The sequence below is a fragment of the Poecilia latipinna genome, unplaced genomic scaffold (assembly GCF_001443285.1).
Source record: "Poecilia latipinna isolate Pla-1442-1.1 unplaced genomic scaffold, P_latipinna-1.0 Scaffold1233, whole genome shotgun sequence".
Classification (NCBI taxonomy): domain Eukaryota; kingdom Metazoa; phylum Chordata; class Actinopteri; order Cyprinodontiformes; family Poeciliidae; genus Poecilia; species Poecilia latipinna.
In genome coordinates this window covers 123,188-146,699 of record NW_015113849.1, presented here as the reverse complement: position 1 = coordinate 146,699, position 23,512 = coordinate 123,188, and the positions used below count along the sequence as shown (strand labels likewise).

At 42.0% G+C, this 23,512-nt stretch overlaps 1 protein-coding gene across 2 annotated transcripts; it reads right to left on the bottom strand.

Moving 5' to 3' along the window:
• Window positions 1-1,039: 1,039 nt before the first annotated feature.
• On the bottom strand, window positions 1,040-22,455 carry LOC106960832 (NUAK family SNF1-like kinase 1). 2 transcript variants are annotated; one of them, XM_015054178.1, is made up of 8 exons: window positions 21,204-21,288; window positions 17,429-17,488; window positions 13,525-13,645; window positions 8,327-8,478; window positions 7,129-7,194; window positions 6,926-7,045; window positions 5,235-5,367; window positions 1,040-4,529 (listed from the first exon to the last, which is right to left on the bottom strand). In XM_015054178.1, the coding sequence occupies exons 3-8, from the start codon at window positions 13,595-13,597 to the stop codon at window positions 3,436-3,438; spliced, it is 1,638 nt and encodes a 545-aa protein (XP_014909664.1). In that variant the 5' UTR covers window positions 13,598-13,645; window positions 17,429-17,488; window positions 21,204-21,288; the 3' UTR covers window positions 1,040-3,435. The 2 variants fall into 2 exon arrangements, with proteins under 2 accessions (XP_014909664.1, XP_014909663.1); XM_015054177.1 differs by lacking the exon at window positions 17,429-17,488 and having other exon boundaries at window positions 21,204-22,455.
• Between the last annotated feature and the right edge of the window lie 1,057 nt (window positions 22,456-23,512).

Here is a 23,512-nt window from a genome sequence, read left to right as displayed (position 1 = left end):
TTCTCCGTCTTTTCATGTGTGCATATAAAAAAAGCAAAAAAAACAACTCCCCCCCCCCCCCCAAAAAAAAAAACAACAAAAAACACAGAAAATGTTGAGATCCTTTTATTTGGATTGATACAGTACTGCAGGGGCATTGTGTTGACCTGAATAATGAATTAAGACGTTTCCAGATTTCCAGAAACAATTTATTCTCCGATTGAGATGAAAACTCTCTTTGAAGTTCTTTGAATGCAGTATGTCTAAATCTTAACACACCGTCTAAAATGGCTTGATCAATAAATATAAGTACAAAAAAAAAAGACAATCATTTTCATTATATAAAAAAAATCATGAAATAAACCTCGGCAGTCCAGGATTACCCACAAACAAAATCATAAAAACATATTAAAAGTAATGAGCAGTAACAAAAATAATACTTAAATAACATAATAATACTAAATTTATTATTATTGTCATAACAATATCCAGTCAAGTTTTCCTATGATTAGATTTTCAAACTAACTAATATGCACCAGTTATTTCCAGTTTGGCAGAGTTAAGCTTTTATTATCAAATCATTTTTATTGCTTTACGTTCTTGCTTTATTTTGGATCTCCCACACTTTGGCAAATTAAACAAGTTAGTTTTTTTCCCCCACTTTTTCCAAATATTTTATATATATATATATATTTATAAAGTTTATTGCCACTCTGACATTTCGGTGTGCCAAAACAGCGGAAAATGAAATTACAACACCAATTTCACGTCGGATTAGTGCGTCCACTTCAGAGAAATTCTAATACTTCGAGGAAGGAAGTATTTGTTCTTCTGCCGTACATAAAGCAATACAACATTCCTTACATTTTGGAAAATCAAAAACAGAAGCGTAATAAACCAAAATACTAACATAGTATAAGTTTTTCACTGTAAATCCAGTTGACATTAAAATGCAATACAAAAGGCAATAAAGTACAATATAATAAGCAGTGGGTCGTTCATTAAACTCAGTACCCCGGGATCTTTCATTCACGCGAGCTGACCACTGAAAACATTCAACATGTGTTCTTTTTTTATTTGGGGTCACCGACTGCGTGTTTTTCCCTCTACATCATCCGACGCTGTGAATTCTCCAGTCATTTTGTTGCCGTTTTAAAAGAGTATCATATTTTCTAAGGTTACACAGAAGAAATGTGTCATGCAAGGAACCTCCAGACAAGCTGTATCAACAGCCTCCAGCATCTCAACCAACAAAAAATGAGCACAAATAAAACATAGTAGAGGTACAGCCATTGTGGGCGATGGATTTATTCACCAATGGGGGATTCCCCAAGTCAAAGCAACTCATTAAAGCCCATTGAATCCTGTCAAAGCCTCATCAGATCTTTGGTACAAAATAATAATAAAAAAAACCTTTCCATCTACTCTTTCTACTCACTTTCTTTGTTCCCGCTATTCTACATTGCAAATCCATCAAAAAAAAAATACCTCTGGAACTCTAACCCTTCCTGCTTCCCGCAGGAACGTCCACTCTTATCTTCTGCACCACATCTCTCTCTCTTTCACACACTTTTCTTCTGCCTGCAGCTATAACTCTCTCTGCCTCCCTCTCACGCTCGAATAAAAACAACGGCGGGCTAATTGTGCTCAGTGGACACAATGAACAAGTATACACAGCTGGGAGGCTGAGCACAGACCGCAGATTCCACCTGTGCTGAGTCGGGTTTGGGGGTGGAGGGGGGTGGGTGATAAGGGATCTCTAGAACAAACACGTCTCCAGCATTTTGTCTGAGGAATTTGCTGTGTCATCGGCAAAGAGAAAAAAAACTTGACTTAGCTCTTTGAAAAAGCTGCGGGTGAAATATTAACCAGTCTCGCAATGGAAAACACCTGAAATGTCTTTGGTAAAACGTGAAATAAAGTAAAACCACATCGGTCAAACAGCGATCCTAAGGCGTACAGAGACGTTTCGGGACTAGAGGACAACTTAAGACCAGAATCTGAGAATTTCAGCTGGATCAGACCTGACCAGTGACCGACCAGTCAGAAATCCAATCTTTTTTTCAGTTGGTCAAAGTGCTATGATTCCACTAAACTCAACACTCTTCAGTGCTGTTGGTGTTACTGAGGGAAGAAGACAATATCAGCTATTGTTAAGTATCGGATATCATCCCCAGAAATCTGATCGGTGCACCTCTATCCAGGATTTGCCGCCTCCAGTCAGGGAATAGTCCCACTACATAAGGACCTTTGAATTCTTTGTGCTTCCAGCAGAAAGTGTCGTCAGTAGAGCCTATGCTGCGACTAACTGTGGCCTTATACACTGAAAAAGAACAAGGAGGTACCTTTTTTGTTGTTTTTTTCCCCCCCTTTTTGAATCTGAGCTGCATATGATTTTACAAGTAGAAGGAAAGAAAAGCAGAAAACCAGAAGTATTTAATCTCTGCTACCTAAGAGATCAACCTTTAAAACCACAGAATAAGGAAAGTCAGTCAGGTATGCTCTGAAGGCCCTGGGTTTCTCCACAATCACAAACATATGAAAAATAAAACTGGTTTCTGGGTGGCCTGGCTTTTCCTTCTCCTTTAAGGAAACAACATACATAATTCTTATTATGAATCAAAAAAGGCACTTCCTACATATTCCCCATATCATACGCATATATAGGACATACACTTTTAAGAAGGTATACTTGCCTGCGTGTTACAGACACAAGCATGGTTATATATGTTGGTTAATAATATGTTTATCACTGAGTAATATAATTATATATGTCAGTTTCACCTAAAGAGTTGGAGACAAGGAGATTCCAGTATCAACCAGCCACCCACCAGTTTGGCACCTACAACTAAAGCTTAAAAATATTAATAATAAATAATCAGTTTTTTTGTTGTTTTTTTGGTTTTTGTTGTTTTTTTTTTTTTTAAATTCAGAACAAGACCCTGGTTTGTTTCTTCTTTTAAAAGGAAGTAAAGATCACAAAAGCATGTGCTCTGTGTGAGTTTTAAGGTGCTATTGTAAACTCAGACTCAGACATGGGTGGTGTACAAAAAGGAGAGCCAACCAGTTTCTGGTTGCTGCATTTGTGATTCTAACTTGCCTTCTTGCTAAATATGTAAACATGTTCAACGTAGCAGAGTCTATGGCGGGCCAGGACAGCAGACTGGGTGGCATTCTCTCTCTCTCTCTCTCTCTCTCTCATGTGCCATCTTAGAGTGTCTCTCGTGTTCACAAAGCCTGAAACATAATTCCCACTGACCAGAGAAGTACACCTGCACGTGTGCATCTGTGTGTGCAAGTGTGTGAGCGCAGGCATATCTTTTGCATCTTTTAGCCCCAGCCTCCTAAAGGTGTATCCCAGTAACACACCGGTCGTTAATGCTGCGCACACTCTTCGTTGCGCACACAGAGTCACAATCGAATCCCTCTGCTTCCCCATGCTCTGCCACCCGCTTGTTAGGTGAGATTGTTGCTGATGTCCAGGGCTTGCTGGTACACCTGAGTCATGTCTTCCAGATCCCCAAGCAGGGAGAAGCTGCCGTTGTCCCCCGGGGAGCCATTCATTTTGGAGCCGCGAGTAAACTTCGGGCCTTGGATGGTTGGCGCGGTCTGCAGACCTTTGAAGTTGGCGAGCTGCAGCAGGTTTTCGGCTGAGACGCAAGCCCTGATGTTGGTGCGGAGGTGTGGGGTGGAGGGATGCCACTCGGCTCCACTGAGGGAACTCGGCGATAGTGACAGAACAGAGCTGTCCTCCCCCACGATGCTGGAGGGCCGACTCTGACTGCGGGACAGACCCGAGTCGGTCGTGGGAGGAGGCTCGCCTAGGACCCCTGCCACTGCTGCGGAAGAGGGAAGCCCGCTGTAGGTGGAGTACTTGCCGTTTCGCTTCAGAATGCCCTTCCTTCCCATCGCTCGCTTAGGAGGGGAGGTAGCCAACAAAGACATGCTGGCACCTCCTAAAAGCTCAGAGGATTCACTGCGCTCCGGGGAAGAGTAGTACCCTGATTCCCGCTGTTGGTTGTTTTTCAAGATGCCTTTCTTTGGTAGGGACGGTACCATCTTGGCTGGTGAGCCACCTCCCATCACTGGCTCGTCTTCCTCTCTGTCAGGGCTCACAGCTTCCTCGCCACCGTCAGCTTGTTGAGGCAGTGCCCCTCGACTCAGCTCCACTTCTTCAGGACTGGCGGACCTTTGCTCCTCGGTGACCCTTGTCTTCAAAATGCCCTTGGGTCTCTTCAAACCTGGCTTATCCTCTGCACCCTCCTGGGACTGGCCAGCTTCAACATTTTCCTTCTTTGATTTCTTGGGCCTCTGCCGCAGGATCTGGGGCACGGCAGCAGCTTTGGCTCCGGCACTACGTGGCTCAGTGCGATTCTGCCAGTCGATGAAACGGGCAAGCATGGGCGAGCCACCGTGGTCGCGCTGGGCCTCACAGTCACAGACGCTGTTCTTCCAGCCCCAGTTTACCCACCAGTGATTGGCTATGTCCTCTACTGTGGCTCGCCGCTCGGGGTTCACCATCAGCATCCAGCGGATCAGTCCACGGGCATCTATAAGCGATGCAATATTGTGTTAGATTGTACCCAACGGTGAAATTACAGGCAAATGTAAAATGTGAAGAGAAGCTTTATAATTTCAAAAACACATGGGAATGTCCAGCTTACTGAATGTATTTCAACAAGAGATGTACCAAGATGTTGGCAGATAACCAGAATCAGCCTATTTTCATTTTCACCGTCCCCAAACGGTGACGGCATTTTAAACTGCACCAGGTCATAGTAACAACAACATGATTCAATTCGGATGCAGTCACTGGGGGAAGAAGACTCAAAATAAGCTATTCCCAGTATCAGGGAAATGTTTTTAAAAAATTCAAGGATGCAACAGATATGCAAGAAGATTTTTGAAAGGTATAAAGATTCAGCGACATGTCCAGACATGTCATTCAGGCTGGGTTAGGGTTAGAGAAAGCAGGAGAGAGTAGCATGTAAAGCAGAAACCAGGAAGGCTGTTCTATGCCCTGTTTTATGTCTTTGATCTTTCGAACTCTTTGTGTCGTGGAACATGGTGCATTTGTAAATGTCGACATCCTTTTGGAAATGTCAGAGATAAGGTTAGGATTTATACTCTCAAGCAATAGCCGATGTAACTTTTGGAGCTAGTTAACATCATTATAACTAGCTCATGTCTATGACCCACACCAACTTCGTGCCCTGAAATATAAAAAAACAAAGTTCTCAGGTGGAAAGTCATACCTGAAGACTGAGTGGGCTCTTTGTATTCACCATTGCTAATCTGACGAATGAGCTTCTTGTGGTCTCCCCCATCAAAAGGCATGGTTCCATAGACCAGGGTATACAGCAGCACTCCGAGAGCCCAGCTGTCCACCTGGTGAAGACAGAAACCCGGGTACAGACTTATCCATTTAGTTCGAAACAATCTGATGTGCTGTATATATGGCGGATGTCAGCAAAAAATACACAAAGAAGTTGAGGTGTGTTATGCAAGCTGAATGCAGTCGTCCAGGCCTTGTTTTGATTAGTGATTCATGGCATGGAAATGTGGAATGAGCTCAACTCTGCTCAACATCAGATTGGAGCTCCGAGTGGCCCTCTAGATGTTTACAGAGAACCAAATAAACACTAGGTTCACTTTTTATTTTTTTCACACTATCCTACAACAACATTGCTGTTTAAAAGCTTTTGACACATTTGTCAGATGAAATGATGGCCAATGATGGTGATATGGTGGGAAAATAATTGCTTCCTCTCAGATTAGTCGCCCCCTCTCTCTCTCCTGCCATGTCAGGCAGGAGCTAAAATGTTCGAAGCGCCAGCCTAATGCATTGTGACATTCTAAGATGTTACATAAGAGTTTATGCTTTGTGACGTTAAGAGGTACGGGGCATGGAGTAAAGTGGTGGGAGCGGAAGAATAATACGACCAGAGGAGATAGCTGTATTGGGATATTTTGAATTCCTCGCGGCTTTACTGGAGAAAAGATCACGACCTGTTTCTAGGTGTCTGTGTCCATGACAGGAACCGACAGATTCTGTGCGTTGGATGTCAGATTGCAGGGAACGCTCACACAGTTATTTGCTTTCCTCTGGGGGGCAGCTAAGGTTTTAAGAAGTAGACGAGGAAGAGGAAATCAGATAAGACCAGTAAAAGAGCTGGTGTACTTCCTGTTAGGTTTTGGACCTGCATCAAGAATGCTCCGCTCTTTGGTCACCATTGGTCAATTGTGCTGGAGGCGAGACCGGGTGCATACTTTTCTCGTGTTCTATTTTTGATGCTCGTGTTCGTTCTGATTTGCGGCCTCGCCCCGAGTGCGGTTCTGTAATTTTGACAGCAAATGGGTTTTCACATCCCTGAGTAAATTATAGTGACTCACGCTAATCTGGAGAGTGAACAGATTTGAACAGGTTTTACAACTGAGACACAAGTAGAGTTATAGTTTATAGAGGTTTTTGGAGGCTTGTTTTCTTTTCTTTTTTTTTCTTTTTACAAAAAGCAAGATATACGAGAGATCCAGAATTTCAGCTTTAAGCCAAAATCATCTTCTGTGTGGAAGTAAAGTATGCGACCTCTTCAGAGGACATGGTGAAGACATTGTCTAAACAGACAAACTGCACAAGACAAGCAATCATCACAGAAGAAGAAAACTCGTAATTGGTAAAGCCACTGGTTTGACCAAGTATTGACCAAGAGAAGCTGAATGCAGACGCATAAAATGGACACAAATTTTTAAACCATCACTTTAATTATGCAATGAAATCTTATCAACATATATGTGAGATTGTGGTTGCAATGCAAAATGTATTGTAAATACTTCTACAAGGCACCGTTTGTGAAAGCTTCAAACCAAAACCTATAATTAAGTGTGTGACTATGACTGAGCATAGATCATAACAGTCTGAATCATTGCTTGCTTCACTGAGCCTCACCTCCGGGCCATGGTATGGTCTTCCATTGACAATCTCCGGTGAAGCATAAAGGGGGCTTCCACAGAAAGTTTGCAGCAGCTTGTCCTTATGGTAGAGGTTGGACAATCCAAAATCAGCGATCTGTGGACACACGAGTAAGTGATTCTTGTGCAACTGATAAAACTTCGCAGACCCTTTGACGTACGTACAGGAGAGCAACTCACCTTAATATTACAGTTTTCATCCAGTAGCACGTTTTCCAGTTTCAGATCCCTGTGCACCACTCCATTCTGGGAAAAATCAAAGAAAGCAATCCGAGTGATGCATCAACACATTTATTTATCCATCATCCTCCCATTGTTGTTGCGTAATGATTTATTCTGACTAGCATAGCTTGTGACTCTCTGGGGAAATCAAGGCGTCCTGTTGGTCTAGTTCAATTTTAATTGCTCCTGTGCCCTCTGGGGTCCTTCTGTTGACATCTGCTGCGATTTCCAGTTTAAATCAAGTCACATGTGTCACATAAACATAAGCCTGTAATTATGGGGCCTGTGCAAATGATGTTCTCACAGCACTTAGAGAACATGGTATTAAAATAACAATCCTGATAATGGCTGGGTTTAAGCAAACATCTAGGAATTAACATGTGGTACGCAGAGCCGCACTCAGATGTGGAGGAATGACTTCATTTGCCCCCCCCCCCCCCCCCCCGCCAAGCTTGCGCCGATGATCTACGAGGCATCTCGCATTGGTTGTCGTCTAGCACGCCGCTCGTGTTCACATGACTCTGATTGGTGGATGTGAGGGAAGAAGCGATTGCTTGCTCGTCGTGTCAGTGACTCACGCCATCCCACCCGGCAGGAGGCTGCGCTCACTGGTGATGAGTCATCATTTATGGGTGTCTGGGACTCTCCTATCTGAGGACAATGATGTCAGCTCCCATCTCCAGCTGGGACGAGCATGACAGCTTTGGGGCGGGGGCATCCAAACAAGCTGTGTGACCTAAGGGGGGTTTCACAATGGGTTCCATGCTGCTCGGTGTGGAGCGTGGGTTGAAATGGGGGTGTGGCTGGCACTAAATCTCCAGGCGGGGGGGGAGCTAAGGGGAGATCCTGGAGCGTCTATCAAGAGTGTGAGCACAGAATGAATGTGTGGTCTATAAAAGGAGTGTAAGTCTGAATTAAGCTGGCCCATGTTCTTTCTTCACTTAACTAAAACAGATGACTCTTTAACCCCAATGTGCCAAGAAAAGCACGCAGTGCAGTGCCGGCAGATTATCTGACTACACAGCTAACTTTGTGCAGAAAGCTTCCTGTTCCAATTAGCCTGGAAACCAAAGCCTCTGTGGGGGTGTGAGAGGTAAAGAGTTTCACCTGTGTGTGTTTATCTTCATTAAACGCTGGTTGAATATGCTTTTCTCACCTTGTGGCAGTGGTGCACAGCAGAGACTATTTGTCTGAAGAAGTGTCGTGTCTCCCGCTCACTAAGGCGCCGACGCTCGCTGATGTAGTCGTACAGCTCCCCCTTACTGGCATACTCCATGACAATCACAATCTTGTCCTTGTTCTCAAACACTGAAAAGTAAATCGAGCCGAGGCAAACTTTTAGGGTTCGAACAGGTTGAATTTAGGCTAGAAACAATTAAATGACAAAAGAAAACAAACAAAGAAAAAGGTGAATAATAACAGTGACCAATCCTGTGAGCCCCATTTTAGCTTTGGAGCAGAACTCAAAATTACAGAGCTGCACATTATCTTGACAGCTTTCCCAAAGTTACGTCATCCAAACCCCATCTCACGTGCCCGGCTTCTACACAACATTGCAGAAGGAGGCTGTTGATTCAATCAAGCTTCATATTCACAGAAGAAAACAGGTGGAGAAAAGAAAAAATAAAACTAAAAGAAAACAAATTAATGAGGTCAGAGTCAGCATGATATGAGATAAATAGTGGATTAAAGGCACCCACTTTACAGCATGTAAAAAAAAATTATTTTAACCATGCTGTGATCTCTCTATATATATATATATAAGCTCCAAAGAAAATTTGGGGGAAACTAAGATTGGCCATTTTTTAGTTTGGCAAAAGTAAAAAAAAAATAATTGAAAATGTTCCCTTTCAGGATAACACTATTATATTTTTCAGCTTCAACCAATTTAATGTATTTTGGACTTTAAAATATCTATGATGCATTTCAGTCTCCAGACTCTAAAAACCTTAAGAGAACAACTCTCTTACTTGGCTCTGACTGGAGGTTATGACTTCAGGCTTATTAGCGGCTAATGTTTAGTCACACTGCATTCTCACAGTGTTGTCAAATTGTTTGTAAGTTGTGTGTCACTTAGTTTTACTAGCAAGCATCTAAAAATGCTGATGCACAAAGTGGTGAAAGTTTCTTTACAGCCAGCTTTAAAAGTAGTTTTTATTTTTGAAGATTCAAATACAGACTTTTAGGTTTTGGACTGAGGATGTATGAAAAGAGTCCAGACTTGACAACTGTAACAATATCTTTAGCACAGTGTGTAGATAGAAAGCTAAAAAGAATCTTTGGCACTGTTAGCGGCTAACTGTTAGCCAGCTGCAGTTTAAATCACAAATCTTCATGTTATCGGCTCACAATATCTGCTTAGTCTCTTTTCACCAGACAAATTTACATGCTCGCATCGCATTTTTAACTTCATATCCCCAAAGCTACGCTAGCACTTTTACTGATTGACCTGAGTAGCCTGAAGCAGTTCACAAAAAGAGAACAGATGTATCTTAAGTTGAGTTTAAATTCCAAAACCGTACCATTTATGATGTGAAAGTAAAATCGTGGCAACGCAGCATCTTACTACCCCACTGCAAATCATTAAACATAATTGTGTGTCATATTTTTGGCTTATCAGTGTAAGATTTCAGCTTTGGGAATATAGCTGGTCTATGAGGAATGACAGTGGTTAGGGGGAAAAAAATGAGTACGTGACAACAGCACAGTCAGTCATGTTGCTGTGTATTGTGAGTGTTGATTTTCCCACACAGCAGGGTTACTGAGGGTGAAGACCTCCACTTTCTGCACCCTTGAGTGAACACCTTCATAGTCTGTCCCCGTCTTTTTTTTTTCTCTCTCCCAGGGTCCTTTTAAAGATATAATCCTCTACAAAAACACACGGTTGTTGAGTGATGTTAATGCTCCCTGATTGTGACTGTCTGGCTGCTTGGGAAACAGCAGACTGTTGTAAGCCATTGCATTCCGCAGGGCAAAGACGATCCAGCCGTCTGATTGGTGGACAGAGTGGGGACCTGGGGTGACATTCACACTGATCCTTGATGGGCTTGTGCTTGGCGAGCCAATTCTCAGCTTGCACTCCCATTTATCTTTAACCTCTGGTGGCGAAGTAATTACCTAGCTTACATAAGTCAGGTTTGTTACAGTCTGCTGGGAATGCCAGCCGACGTTACGGTTTCTTCATCACTCACTGAGCTTTGTCCGTATGTCAAACCTTCACATCTGACTAATTTGCACCTATTGTTCATTTGCCTGTGCTGATGGAAGGCTTCTGTCGCAAACTTTCAAAGAGATAAATATATAACAATAAAATGACAAACAAGCATTAAAAATGTTGAGTCACAATGTAATGCAGGGTTTCGTTGATTGGGATGTGAAAAGAAAACATTTCAGATAAAGATATTTGTTTTTATTTCGAAAGAACGTGCACAGATCTTAGTTCAAGGTTGTTAATATAAACATTTCTGCCACTTCGATGTCTTGCAGCGTCATCCCTAATGTATTTTTTTGCACTTTGACTTATTGGCCTGCTTTGGTGCACAACTTTAGAAATAGCTGATTCAACATAAGAAGTAACAGAAACAAAATATGTGTGTAAAATATGTACATACATATGTATGTATATATATGTATATGTGTATCTATCTATCTATCTATCTATCTATCTATCTATCTATCTATCTATCTATCTATCTATCTATCTATATATATATATACACACAAAATATGTGTGTAAGGTTCATAATTATTGAAGGCAGCTCAATTTGTTGGACTTGGGTGTTCAGCCTGAGCTTTTAAACAGTTCCTCAGTCAAAACCTCATTTGTCTTGTTAAACTATTTTTGTGTGTCAAAGTCTAAAGTACAAAGGTGTACAGAGAAATTAGCTTATGACTGCAACTGAGCCATTCTTAGCATTATCATTCCTGCATGCTGACTGTGCAGTTGGAAGTTCATAATTCAGTTAGCAAACTATACTCAGGAAAAAGAAGGTCGGAAGAAGCAGAGAGAAGTGAGAAGCAGGACATCAAGACCTATCTGCAGTTCGTAGAAGAGAGAGCAAGACCCATAGCAAATAACAGGAAGGCTGAACAGTTCGCCTGTTTATCCTTTTGGGGTTTCCACTTTGTTTTTTTTAGAAATGTGATCAAGATTTTTGGAAATTTCTGCTGTTTTAAAGATCTGCTTTGTGAAGGAGAAATAGACTGGTGTTTGCCTGTAGCTAAAGAAAGTTTAAAATGCCATCTTCTTAATAGTTTCTACCTCATTTTGAATCTGATGCCGACACATATCTTCTTATATTGTTATTCTTAAAGAGAAATCAAAATTGGCTGAAACTGGTACTGTCCAGAGAAAGGCACAAAACGGAAATTGATCTGAAAATACTGACTGGTGAGTCACAAATTTTACTACTGAGTCACACCAAAAATTGATGTTGCAAATAAATCCTCATATCGGCGTACTTGTTGCAAACCAGTAACACCATCACTGCATGTACTCAGCGATAACTTTGCATATTTTAGCCTGAAGTCGGTCATCGCTACACAAAATTGTTCTCTTAAATGTCATATTACTCAGTTAGTGCAAAAATGACTCACTTTAAACATCATGTGCAGCTAGGAAGGAGAAGTGTAAGCAAAGATTTTTCTAATCTCACTTTGTTTCAGACTGTGTTAGTCTGTTCAATTACACGCATCTACAAAGCCGACACTTTGTGTAAAAAGTAGGGCACAAACGCGCAGCGGAGTATCGTTCGCTTCTAAATGCCCCACTCAGCATGCTGACGAATGCAAAAATATAAGGGAGTGGTAAAAATCCATCTTCACGCACACATCTGGTTCAGCTTTGCTTCACACAAGGCAGTTAGCAGGGGCTGTTGTAAGAGGGTGTTGCCGGGTACACAAATCTCTGGGCCTCCTATATATGTGCTGCAAGCGAGCGAGGCCTGGGTGGAGGCCAGGCCACAACAGTAAACGCTGGCTTTGGGGAGAAACACCAAAGAGTGAAAGCAACGAGTCTGGTCGAGACTGCTAGCGGAGCTGGTCGCTTATAAATGAGGCCGAGACTAACAAAAAGCCCGATACGGGCTCCTCGGAGTTTACAGAGCTGCGCGTTCTTTTAATCATTCCCTCAAAAGACACATAAAACTCTGCTGCTATTTAGCAGCTGATTACTGGCACGTTCCCATGACAAATTGTGTTTGTTTATGAACACATTAGTGATAATGATCTGGGGGACTTTGTACTTGGACAAAGGACAGAGGGTAAGTCTGACTGGGCAACATCACCTAACCTTTTGGTTCTGGGGCTTCTGTCCCAAATAGGGTTGATGCAGGCAAAGGAAAAGCCACAACAAGCAACTTAAACTGCCCCTGCCCTGTGACCTTAACTAACTACACATTGGCCAGACTATATAAAAAAGCAATGATTAACTGTGAGCAGTACTTCAAGCATTCAATGCAAATTGTTCAGTGGAGTCACCATTAATTCTAATCTCTGTTTTCCTTCTTTTGAGGTTAAGGTCATTCGAAAGGGCTCAAAAAAACCCAGAAGTTACACAAAAATAAATATCCGTGCTGTCTGGGCCTGATATGAAAGATTTGATATTTACAGAGTTGCTTCCTGAAGTACGCCGACGGTTGCCATTGCTCCAGGGAAGACTTAAGGATTTTCCTCCCACTGCATAAGCACTGGACCAGAGTCGAACTGGGAGCAGGCCTAGGTCACAGAGGTCAATCCAGTGACACATAAGTTACACATACTTACACACAAAGGGACGCACACACAACTAACAAAATCTCTTAAACTGACATAGTTACACCGGGACACACATACACACACACACACACACACACACACACACACACACACACACACACACACACACACACACACACATGCCCGAGTACAGTCTGGCTCCCAGCTGCAGTTGTCTCTAAGTATCAGCAGATGTCTGGCTCTGAGATCAAGACCAGAGAAGACAAGGGATGAGACCGCTTGGATGTGGGAAAGGAGATCCCTTAGAATATCACCCCATATACACACATACACACACACACACACACACACACACATTAAGAGGAATCCAGACACACACTGCCAAAAACTTTCCTGGCTTTTACTGGTCCAGGCAGCCAGACAGAGGAGATGAATAACATCCCAGATCTGTAGCCTGGGACTTATTATGACATATGCATGTCAAAATAATGACAGTCCTGCAGCTTGGCCACAAGTGCTACATGTGTTGGAGGAAATATGCATTTTGGATTTGTGTGTTTTTTCTCATGTGTCTTCAGGACGTACAAGTGTCTGAATTTTTTTAAAATATATTTTCCAGACGCTGCACTCGCTTCTCACCTTCGTATATAGAGATGATGTGTGGGTGGCGGAGGGATGACATGATTTCGATCTCTCTGCGGATGTGCACCATGTCCTGCTCATCCTTGATCTTCTCCTTCCGAATCGATTTGATCGCCACCTGGAAAGGGACAAAAAGAAAAGAAAAGAACCAAACACTTTCATTAGATAACTTGAAAAAGTTTAAAGTAGATATTTTTAGCTTCGGCACAGTAAGTCAGATTTCCTGTTTTTTCCCCCTCTAAACCTAGTAAATAAGCTTAATTTTAGCAGGAAATTGTTAAATAGGAACAAATTAAAGTCACACGCATTATCTTATCAGTGACCTTTAACTTTTACGCAGTCATTTCACAACACATGCGGCACGTTGTGTAAAATCAATCAGTCTCAGTCAAAATATGCGCCCCAGAAAAAGATAGGTCATATAAACCTATATGTATAAAAACACATAACGGAACCTTGTCTTGTATGTTTAAGCAGATATCAATCAACAATACAAATTAAGCTATGATAAGTACCCCAATTCATTTTTAACGAAAACATTCACAGGCAAAAAACACACTGGGTTCCTTATCAACGATCTACATGGGAGTCTTGGGTAATAAGCTGCAGAACAACAACAAAAAAAAAAAAAAAAAAAACTCACTTGCTTTACTTATCTACTGCTCCATTTATACCAATAAACACTGAGCAGGTCACTCATAGCACTGCTGACTGATACTACATGCAATTTTACAGCCACTCTGGCACAAAGTAATGCTCGGTGCTAAATAGAATTTATAATCATAATCCCAGCACCCTCCTTAAATTTAACGTCAGCAGATCATCATTCTTCCACATCATAATAAGCTGCAATGTTTACAACAGTTAGCTGAAACCTGAAGAGAGCTGATCGTTTCAAGGTGCACCTTTGCTGTGTTGCAGCTTTGGCCGTATCGTCCCCAAAGTAAAAGGAGGCATCTGATGTTGGGACATTTTCCGTCTAACTTCTGGTCAGTTGAATTTACACTTAGTTTGATTTCAGAAAATAAAAGTAAGGTGTTATGTCCTAAATCTGGGGAGATCATGACTTTTACATATGAAGCCGATCTTATCCACCGATGTTATCAACCTTGGCAAAGGTCCTAAAATCAACCACTGTCCTTTTCTTTTCTCCTGTGAGAGAGGTTTGACTGACAAACCGGCCGATCAGGTCATGTCTGCACATTTACAGTTAACAATAGTCACCCCACTGTTGCCAATTCAGCAACTTTCTTGATATATTGAGCTACATTTCAGGCAAAAAAATGGTTTTGGCTAAAATCGGAATTGATAAGTTAGGCTTTTTAAAAGATCGGTAATCCGTGATCAGCCAGAAAACTGCAGTCGGTGCACCCCTAAAGAAACTTTTCTAGTATGACAATAAAGGATGATGTTCAACATCCAAACTGCACAGCCTTGTCAGGTTTTGCATCATGTCAATGTGCTAAAAGTAAGGGGACTGCTCCAAAAGACAAAGTGTTGCTATTCAAAAAGTCCTTCAGAGGACACTAATCACAACCTGGCAACCCACTTTTAGTCATTCTAATAAAGAACCTTAATTCAAAGCAGCTGCTAAAACTGTCCTGCTGGGAGTTTCAAGCAGGAATCAGAAGAATGAGCGGACGTTGAGAAAGTGATTCATTTCACTTGGCTTGGTAAATGGGCCTGAAATCGGAAATCCAGCTGCTACAAACAACACTTGATTTGATGATTCTTCAATGCCGCTGGCCTGCCAACAGCCACAACCATAGGCATCAAAACCACTAACCTATGCTCTTCATAAATGACAACTTAGCGGCACTCTTCAAATAAACCAATTGAGAGCGCGCAGGCTAGCACATCACGCTAATTGCAGCCTAAACATCCTGGATCAAGTCCTGGGTTTTCTTTGATCAGGCCTGTATAGAGTCTGTTCGCTCTAAATACTGTTAGTTTAAACTTTTGTCCTCTCCTTGCAAAGCGGCTGCCTTCGAAAGGAGCCCACGCAGGGGAAACCACAAGCGGTAGCGAGTGCCAAGTTAATTACCATGTACATCAATAAAAATAACCCCAATCCGGAATAACTCCCTTCCAGCCCATGCCTTGATTACACAGAATTTAAAGACATTAAACTATAACAAACGTAGCAGCGGATTTGCATGCTGTGTTCCTAATTTGTTGCTTTGAGTTGTTCTTTTTTTTTTTTTTTTTTTAAATTAGGCTTACTTATACCCCACGAGTCACTGAGTTCTCGAATATGAGCAACATTTCCTACATGCAGTAGTGGTAACAATGTATTTCTTCCATTATTTGATATCACAAAATTTTAGGCATGCTATTTTGTGAAGAATAAGTTTTTAATTACTTGCAGATTTTCGACTGCTGTTGCTTTCTCATTTGCACCAAAATGTTTCAGATCATCAAAAAAGTTAAAATGGGATAAAGACAACCTGAGTAAATGGCAAAAGCAGTCCAAAATGTGATATTATTGAATAAATGATTAAAAAAAATCTAAGAGCCATTCCAAACTAATTTGCCCAAATGTGAAAAGGTAATTTCCTACCTTGTTAAATCATGAAAGCTGTCATTAAAAATAAATAACAGCGTTTTTCTTTTTTCATTTAACTTTCACGAGCCATACTGTGGCCTGATTACTACCCCACCTGTAAAATCAAAAAAATATCTTAAACAGAACCTGCCTGACAACATGAAGTAGGCTCAACTATCAAAATAAGCAACACATCTAAAGAGGAAAAACAACATCACTGACATCTATTAGACCGGAAATGATCACAAACCCATTTATAAAGCTCTGAGACTTCAGGAAGAGACTTCCACACAACAATAGTGTAGAGCTGCATAATACGTAGACCCTCAATCTCAATCAACCAATTAATTTTTAGTGCATATCTATTTATATCTAAAACCTTTGACCAATGATCATTTGACCAATACGTCTCCCTTAGTGCCACTTAAATTATATTTCTGTCGTGGCTGAGATGCTTGGAAAGTGGGGTAATGGCAAAGAAAGAAAATGAATCAGGAAAGGAAGGGGTTAATATCAGTCAACGTTGTAATCGCAATTTTGAGTAATAGTATGGGATTCAATATTTTCCTGAAATTGTTCAGCACTACTTTCTAGGAATGGTTGACCTATCAATTCAATCCAAGGCCTGACCATTCATCCAGTAGGTCACAAAAGAAGTGACATACATTACAAAAGCTTCATGAAAATTGTACCAGTTGGTTAAGTTTAAGGGGTAATTATTTTATACACATTGACCTAGATTTGTTTGCATCATCAGTTCTAAACATATTTTGTATTCACTACTTTTGTCGGACAGTCACGCTTAAATGATCTGAAATATTTAAGTGTGGCAAAAAAAAAAAAGTAAAATTAAAAAAAGAAATCTGTAAGGAGGAAACTACATTTTCACAGCACAGTGCCGTTCCCTGCTAGAATAGCAATAATCAATCTTCAGCTGCAATTTTATTCTAACTTATTGAATGACCCTGTTCTCCCTCATTTGGGCTTGAGACGATGCCAGGTATCACCATCCCGGAGCTCCTCGTGTTCCCATGCCCAGAACTCGACGTGGATCATTTAACAGGATTGTGGATCAACTCCTTGCCAGGCTGGCTGACACAGCTACGCTTGTTCTTAAGTGTATCCCCTATTACCATCAGTCACAGTAAACAGTGCTCAGCACTGCTGCCCATGTTGCCCCATGCCAAGATTTGGGGGAGACCTCCACCCCACCCCCTCCAGCCCCCCAAAACCTGACCTACGCTCTAACAGGAGCTTGTTTGAAGTGAAAATCCGCGCCTCGCTTCAGTAGAGCCTGACATCTTGCAGTGCTTTCTCAGGCTATTAAAACAGATAAAGTATTCATCACAAACTGACCCGTCCGCGTGTTGTCTGAAGGTCTTGATCATCCGCTGTGCTGACTGCACGTCTGAGTCACTGAGCAGAGAGAGAGAGAGCGAGAGTGGGAGGAAGAGGCCCGTCACTTTTCCAGAGAACTTTATCCTCAAACACAGCCAGGAATCATAATACCTCATCAGCGGCACCACATATAGCAGAGGAATGTCAGAGTTTCTTTCCCCTTCTGTGCACCTCCCCATTGAAGCCATTATTGGAGAATGATGTAATCTGGTGCTTTAAGATCACTTTTATATGACTCTGTATTCCCTTCAACTTAGGCAGCCCGCCTCTTGTTATTGTGCTGGGGTTCCCTTCATCCCTTGTGCTAACAGCTCACCTCCTCCTGTCTCTGATGATTCCTCTATACAGGATATTAACCTTCCCTCCCATCTCATTTCCTGCTGAGGATGGCCTTTCATGTGTCTGTGTTCATTTCAGGTTTGCCTGTCACCACGTCTTTTTTACTACAGATGTCATTTAATACATCTAGGGGCTAAGCCAATCTTCTCCGGGCATGCTAACTCAAACAAGGTTGTCGCATTTTCACACGATGAAAGAGTTCAACTTTGTGCAGTCGCTGGATTCCAGCTCTTTGCAACATATGGCTGTCCAGATTAAAGCAGACGCTCCGTTCTGCTTTCACACTAAATGCCCTCCATCTAATCAATCTTCATCCAGAGCCATACGGTTAATTCCATCACACACACAGACACACATGGAATCACGGCTTACTCCATTTATCGCGTCTGTCAGTTCCTGTGATTTGAATTTGAGGAATGACTCGAGTTCGAAATGACTGTTGTCTACCATATGGACACGAGGAGGGACTTCCTCTGGGTTAAAGGTCGAGTAAGCTCTGACCGTGTAATGTCAGATGCGCGTGGTGAGGAAGTCATGCTCTGTTACTGCTGCGTGTGCAGACCCTTTATGTTCCAGGAGGGGAGAAAATCTCCACGTAAAAAGGTGATGAGGTACATTAAAGTCTTAAGAAGTTAAAACTGCTTTGATTTTCTGATTAAAAATAAACTTCTACAGCTTATGGTTCACATGCTAGACAGTGTGTTAGAGTGACTGGGCAATAGAGGGCGCCCCCTCTGCCCTCTTGTTGCTGTACACTGCCGGACAACTTTTTTTTTTTTTCCACTTTAAACACTATCCTGCACTACATCAAACCACAGTCATCATCACAATAGCATTCTCTGCAATATCACAATGGCAATGTACACTGTAGCTCAAGTTTTAGGCATTAGGGCTCAGCATGTTGATGTAGGCTAGTGGGATACATGGTCTTTACAGGGGCAGTAATCTTTGGTTTCCAGCCACATGCTGCCATTTTATAACACAACCAAAAAACTGTTATCTTCAGTTGTTCTTAAAATGCTGCATATATCAAACATGACTTAAAAGAAAGCTGAATTTGTAATTTAACACCTTCAAATTGTGCCTCTGTCTCTTTAAGAAACTTGTTCCGACACATCACAACATGGCTCCACTACTAACCCTTCAACAACGCTTTGAAGGGTTGTTGAAGGGTCAGCGTCGTGCTGAGAAGTAGCTCAGCAGACTCGTAGTTCCACCAGGTGTTTGCTAATTGCTGCTGACTAGTCTGAAGGAGCTGAGCAGGTGGGGGGGAGGGCAGGGCTGCCGTTCCCTTGCGACGTCCAAGCTCCTTGAGATGGAAGCTTGGACACTTGGACGCTGCAGCTCTGAGGAGGAGCTTTGTCCTCAAAGGCGGTGCTCAGTCCACCCGTGTGTTTTGCACAGCTCAGTGGTTGCCACGGGCGATTAAAGGATTTCTCAAACATGCATGAAAGAATCAAAGCAACACTCCAGGTGTGCTTTTAATGAAGAAACATTCAAAACCTACTACCTGAACCCAAGTTTCTTACAGCTGAATAGCCAACAAAGACAAATACATGTCAAAAGATATTCATCATCCCACCTCCCTCTGCTGGGAGGGAGGTGGGATGAAGGTAATGACCTTGTATGCAGGCTTTCACGGAAAGTTCCACATGTCCTGCCAGAGTTGGGACAAGGGTCATATTTTGCCATGATGTCTAAGCCTGTAAGAATATATCAGCGATGGGCGGGTTTGATATGATGCATGCAGCTTATCAGGCTTAAAAAAAGTGGCCTGCTGAGTTAAAAATAAACACACACTGGTTTCCAGCATCTTGTATAATCTCCAACATTTAGACAGTGGCATTAGTTTCTTGCACATTTTGGACATTTTCTAAACCTGTGGTTTTAAAACTGTGGTACAAGTAACACTTTTAATACCTGGGTAGCAACAATAGGTCTTCAAGTGGATATCTGAAACAAGTAAGCTAAAAAGCACCAACAGCCAAAAAAATTAATACTCAAAATTTCAAACTTGAATCTGGAAATTCCATTAAACATAAAGTTTCAGGTGAGTTCAAAAACCAGTGGGATTTGCTAATTGGTAAGAGTTGTTATATATGTTAATGCCAATGTATTTCGCTGCATGACAGTAGGCACATGTCCACTGAAGGAGGTTGGTATGAAATTTATAAATCTTCAAAACTGCAAATAAACTTAGTTAACGGAGGTTATCACTAATCTTGACATCCAAGGCAGCCATGTTGGATTTGGAGTCAGGGCTAGTCGGAAACCTTCAACTTTCCCATTTGGAATTTGGCATCAGAGGAACTTTCTGTTCAATTGACCGACATGAAACCAGGGAACGTTTTCGTTTAATGTTCTTGTTCTTGTTTCTTTTTTCATGACCTAACACAACAAGCCCAAGTTCTGTTGTAGTACTTTTGAACAATAGTGTGGGACAAACTTAGGAAACTTGATATTTACAGTGTTGTCTTGAGAACCATCAGACCGTGGGCGTTACCAGACACATCTTCTGTGGCCTCATAAAACTTCCAAATGCAATTTCCACCAAAGGTTGCCACTTTTTAAAGAGCCTATAAAGATCCACTTGAAAGGTTACAAAGAAGTCTGATTCATGGAATAGACATATAAAGGAAAAATAATAATAAAAAAACCCACTAATGAATTATACATTGCATTGTTAGGTAGCATTGTGAAGTTGGTAAAAACAAAAAACAGAAATGTTGCATATGTGAATCTGGAAGTAGTAAAGTTTAACAAAATATCTCCTTCAGCTTCTAAGTGGAGTATGGTTTTACTCATTTAGATCACAAATGTAGTAGAAAATCAATCCTTTCTTCTTCTATTTTTGAAGTGTTTCCTTCCTTTGGTTTTCATTAGTCATATTGTTGTTTACTTGCTTGGAGCACACCAACCAGAATGTTTGCATATAAATTGGAAGTATGGGTCTGGGTTTCATATTCAGCTCTTGTGCCCCAGTACTACTTTGTGTGTAGCGACGCCCCTGCGCTGGACGTAACCAAGTCGGAACGAAGGAAAATGACCTCTGAGGTATCATATTGAGGGCATCTTCACCAGCAGTCGCATCAGTCTGTCAGTAGCCGGATTTGAACCCTAACATCCGGTCGGGAGGCCGCGCGCAGGACGAGGCGTGTGCTGCACAGCTTCCCGGCCCCACGGGTCTTATTTTTGAGCGTAGGGGGAATTCCCGACGGGGTGGCAAGGGGACAAGCACACGCCTCTGACTGCAGCACTGCACTTCCTCCCAGACCGGTGTCGTTTGCAGAGACTTTTGACAGTGTGCGTTTAAAACGCACACTGGGGCGCACAAAAACCCCACAGTGAGAGGTTACTTACAGCTGCTGAGGGGCGGCTTGTTAAGTGGGCTCACCTCTCTGCCGGAGTGCCGCTCAATGGCCTTCTTGACTTTGCCGTAGGTGCCTCTTCCCAGCGTCTCCAGGAGCTCGTAGCGGTGTTTGAGGTTGTGCTTGTGGTGGTGCTTCTTCACGCCCGAGTTCCGCCGTCCGTCGCCTTGTGCCGGGGTCTCCTCGGGTGAGGCGCCGGCAGGTGAGGCCGGAGGTGGAGTCGGAGGGGAGGGGACACCCGCCGCCGGTTTGCCCGCTGCGCTTTGACCTCTCAGGGACTCGGGACGGGCGGCACCCCGGTGGGGTGATAAATAAGCGGTCTCCATTTCACTATAGGGAGGCGTTTTAAACAATCTTCTCAACTGTTAAATATATTTAAACTACTAACTTAAACTAATCAATACGATAATACTTAAAAGACCTAATAATAGTAATAATAAATAAATAAATTACAAGTCATAAAGCAAATGATATTATCACATATGGAATCTAATATTTACTGATTGTCTTTGATCGAAGTAAACAAACATTTCTTCTCTTAGCTATTTTATGTTATAATCGCGTTATAATCGACTACTAATGAGGCGCGCTGATCTAAAATGGTCACTCTATAATAACTAATAGGCATACAAATTAAATTATAATGCCAGCAATGTAGCTAATAAAACATAGACTATTCTGTGTTCAGATTTCGACAGCAAGGCTGCATGTCGCAATCTGACCACGCTTTCGTTTTTGACAAATACTGGCTGTAGTATCTCTGCATGCTAAAGAAAAAAAAAACATAAATAAACTGGCACGATCTAATTGTGGTCAATTCTATGTTGTTCACGTCATCTGTCGTCCTACACTTTGCCAGCATCACAAGAAAGGCGAAAAAGCTGCGACGAAACCGGCGTTTTGGGTGAAGATGACCCTCATTGTGTCCACGGCCCAGGTACACAGCTCCCTTCATTCATCAAGGGGCTGTCTATTGTGCGTCTGCATGCTCCGGGCTCTGCTCGGCGGCGGTGGGAGTGCGCTGTGCTCGGACTCTGTCTCACGCTGACGCGCTGTGGATACTGCCATGGTCGTTTTCGCTGCGCCCCTTTCTTGTTTTTCCCCTCTCCTTCTTCGTGTGCCCTTCTTGTGTTTCTCCTTCCCTTTCTCTCTCTATCCACGGCGTGAGGGGCCGTGAAGAAGGAATGCGAGATGATCCGAGATCGGAGGCGGAGTTTTTAGGCAGACCTCCTCCTGCTCTCTCCTGCCTTTCCTTCCAGCGGTCTTGTCCCACATACGCTGCTTGCTCTCTTCTGACATGACCACACAGGGCGTAGCCAGGTATTACAGTGTTGTTGGCTACAGTAATTGCCCGTTTATCTCCCAATGCAGTGGCACAAACTTAATATGAAAACTTTAGGAGAGAATAAAGGGGGTGAACAATGCTGCTTTTCTTAAAGCTGCAGTATATAACTTTTACAAAAAGTGTCACCATGTCATGACAGTACGGTATGGGGCAGACGGTCTGTGAAAACTTCAACTCCTCTGCTTTCTCCCAGGGCTAACTAGAAACAGCCAATCAGAGCCAGGAGGCGGGTCTTAGCGCTTGTCAATCACAATCCCCTGTGATGCTGCTCATCCTACCTCCCCCCTTGTTCTCTGCTACTGCTACAGCTTTTTCCTGTTGTGAATGCTAGGCTAGTTAGCACGGACACTGATGACGGGTTTTTCTGTAACGATTTGTTGTTTCTTTGCCATTAGAACATTTAGCAGCGAGTACTTTACGTTGATTTACAGCGTTAAGGCCCTCCTCCTGGCTCTGATTGGCTGTTTTTGGTGCTTTTCTTCAGACCGCATAAGAGCTCAGGGAGGAGGTGGAGGAAATCGAACTTTTTACAGATGACTTATCTCATGACATACTGTCACAATATGGTGACAGTTTTAATAAATATGTAAAAATAAATAAATAAATAAAAACTTTATATATATATATATATATATATATATATATATATATATATATATATATATATATATATATATAAGTTACATACTGCACCTTTAAAAAAGAAAGCATCACTGTTTAGTTTTTATTTTTCTACCTATGATCTGACTGGCCACGGTAACATTCAATATCAGTCATATTTAGTAAATTGGAATACGATTGAAAACATAATTTATTTTAGTATCTCAAATCACTAAATGAAATATTACTTTACACACAGAACAATTCCTATTAAATAGGCATTTTTCCCCCTTAATTTTTATTTTCTTGGAAGATAACATCAGAACAATAAAACAAATATTTTTAATACAGACGTAGACCTAATGAGGATGGTATTTAATTATGTAAAAA

Bases quoted from the DNA above. Each gene is read 5' to 3' on its own strand.
- LOC106960832 (XM_015054177.1), bottom strand. From the start codon at position 21,503: ATGGAGACCGCTTATTTATCACCCCACCGGGGTGCCGCCCGTCCCGAG. The intron at 8,479-13,524 runs GTGAGAAGCGAG...TTTACTTTTCAG, and splicing joins CATCATCTCTATATACGAAG to TGTTTGAGAACAAGGACAAG. The intron at 4,530-5,234 runs GTATGACTTTCC...CATCGCTTATAG, and splicing joins AGAGCCCACTCAGTCTTCAG to ATGCCCGTGGACTGATCCGC.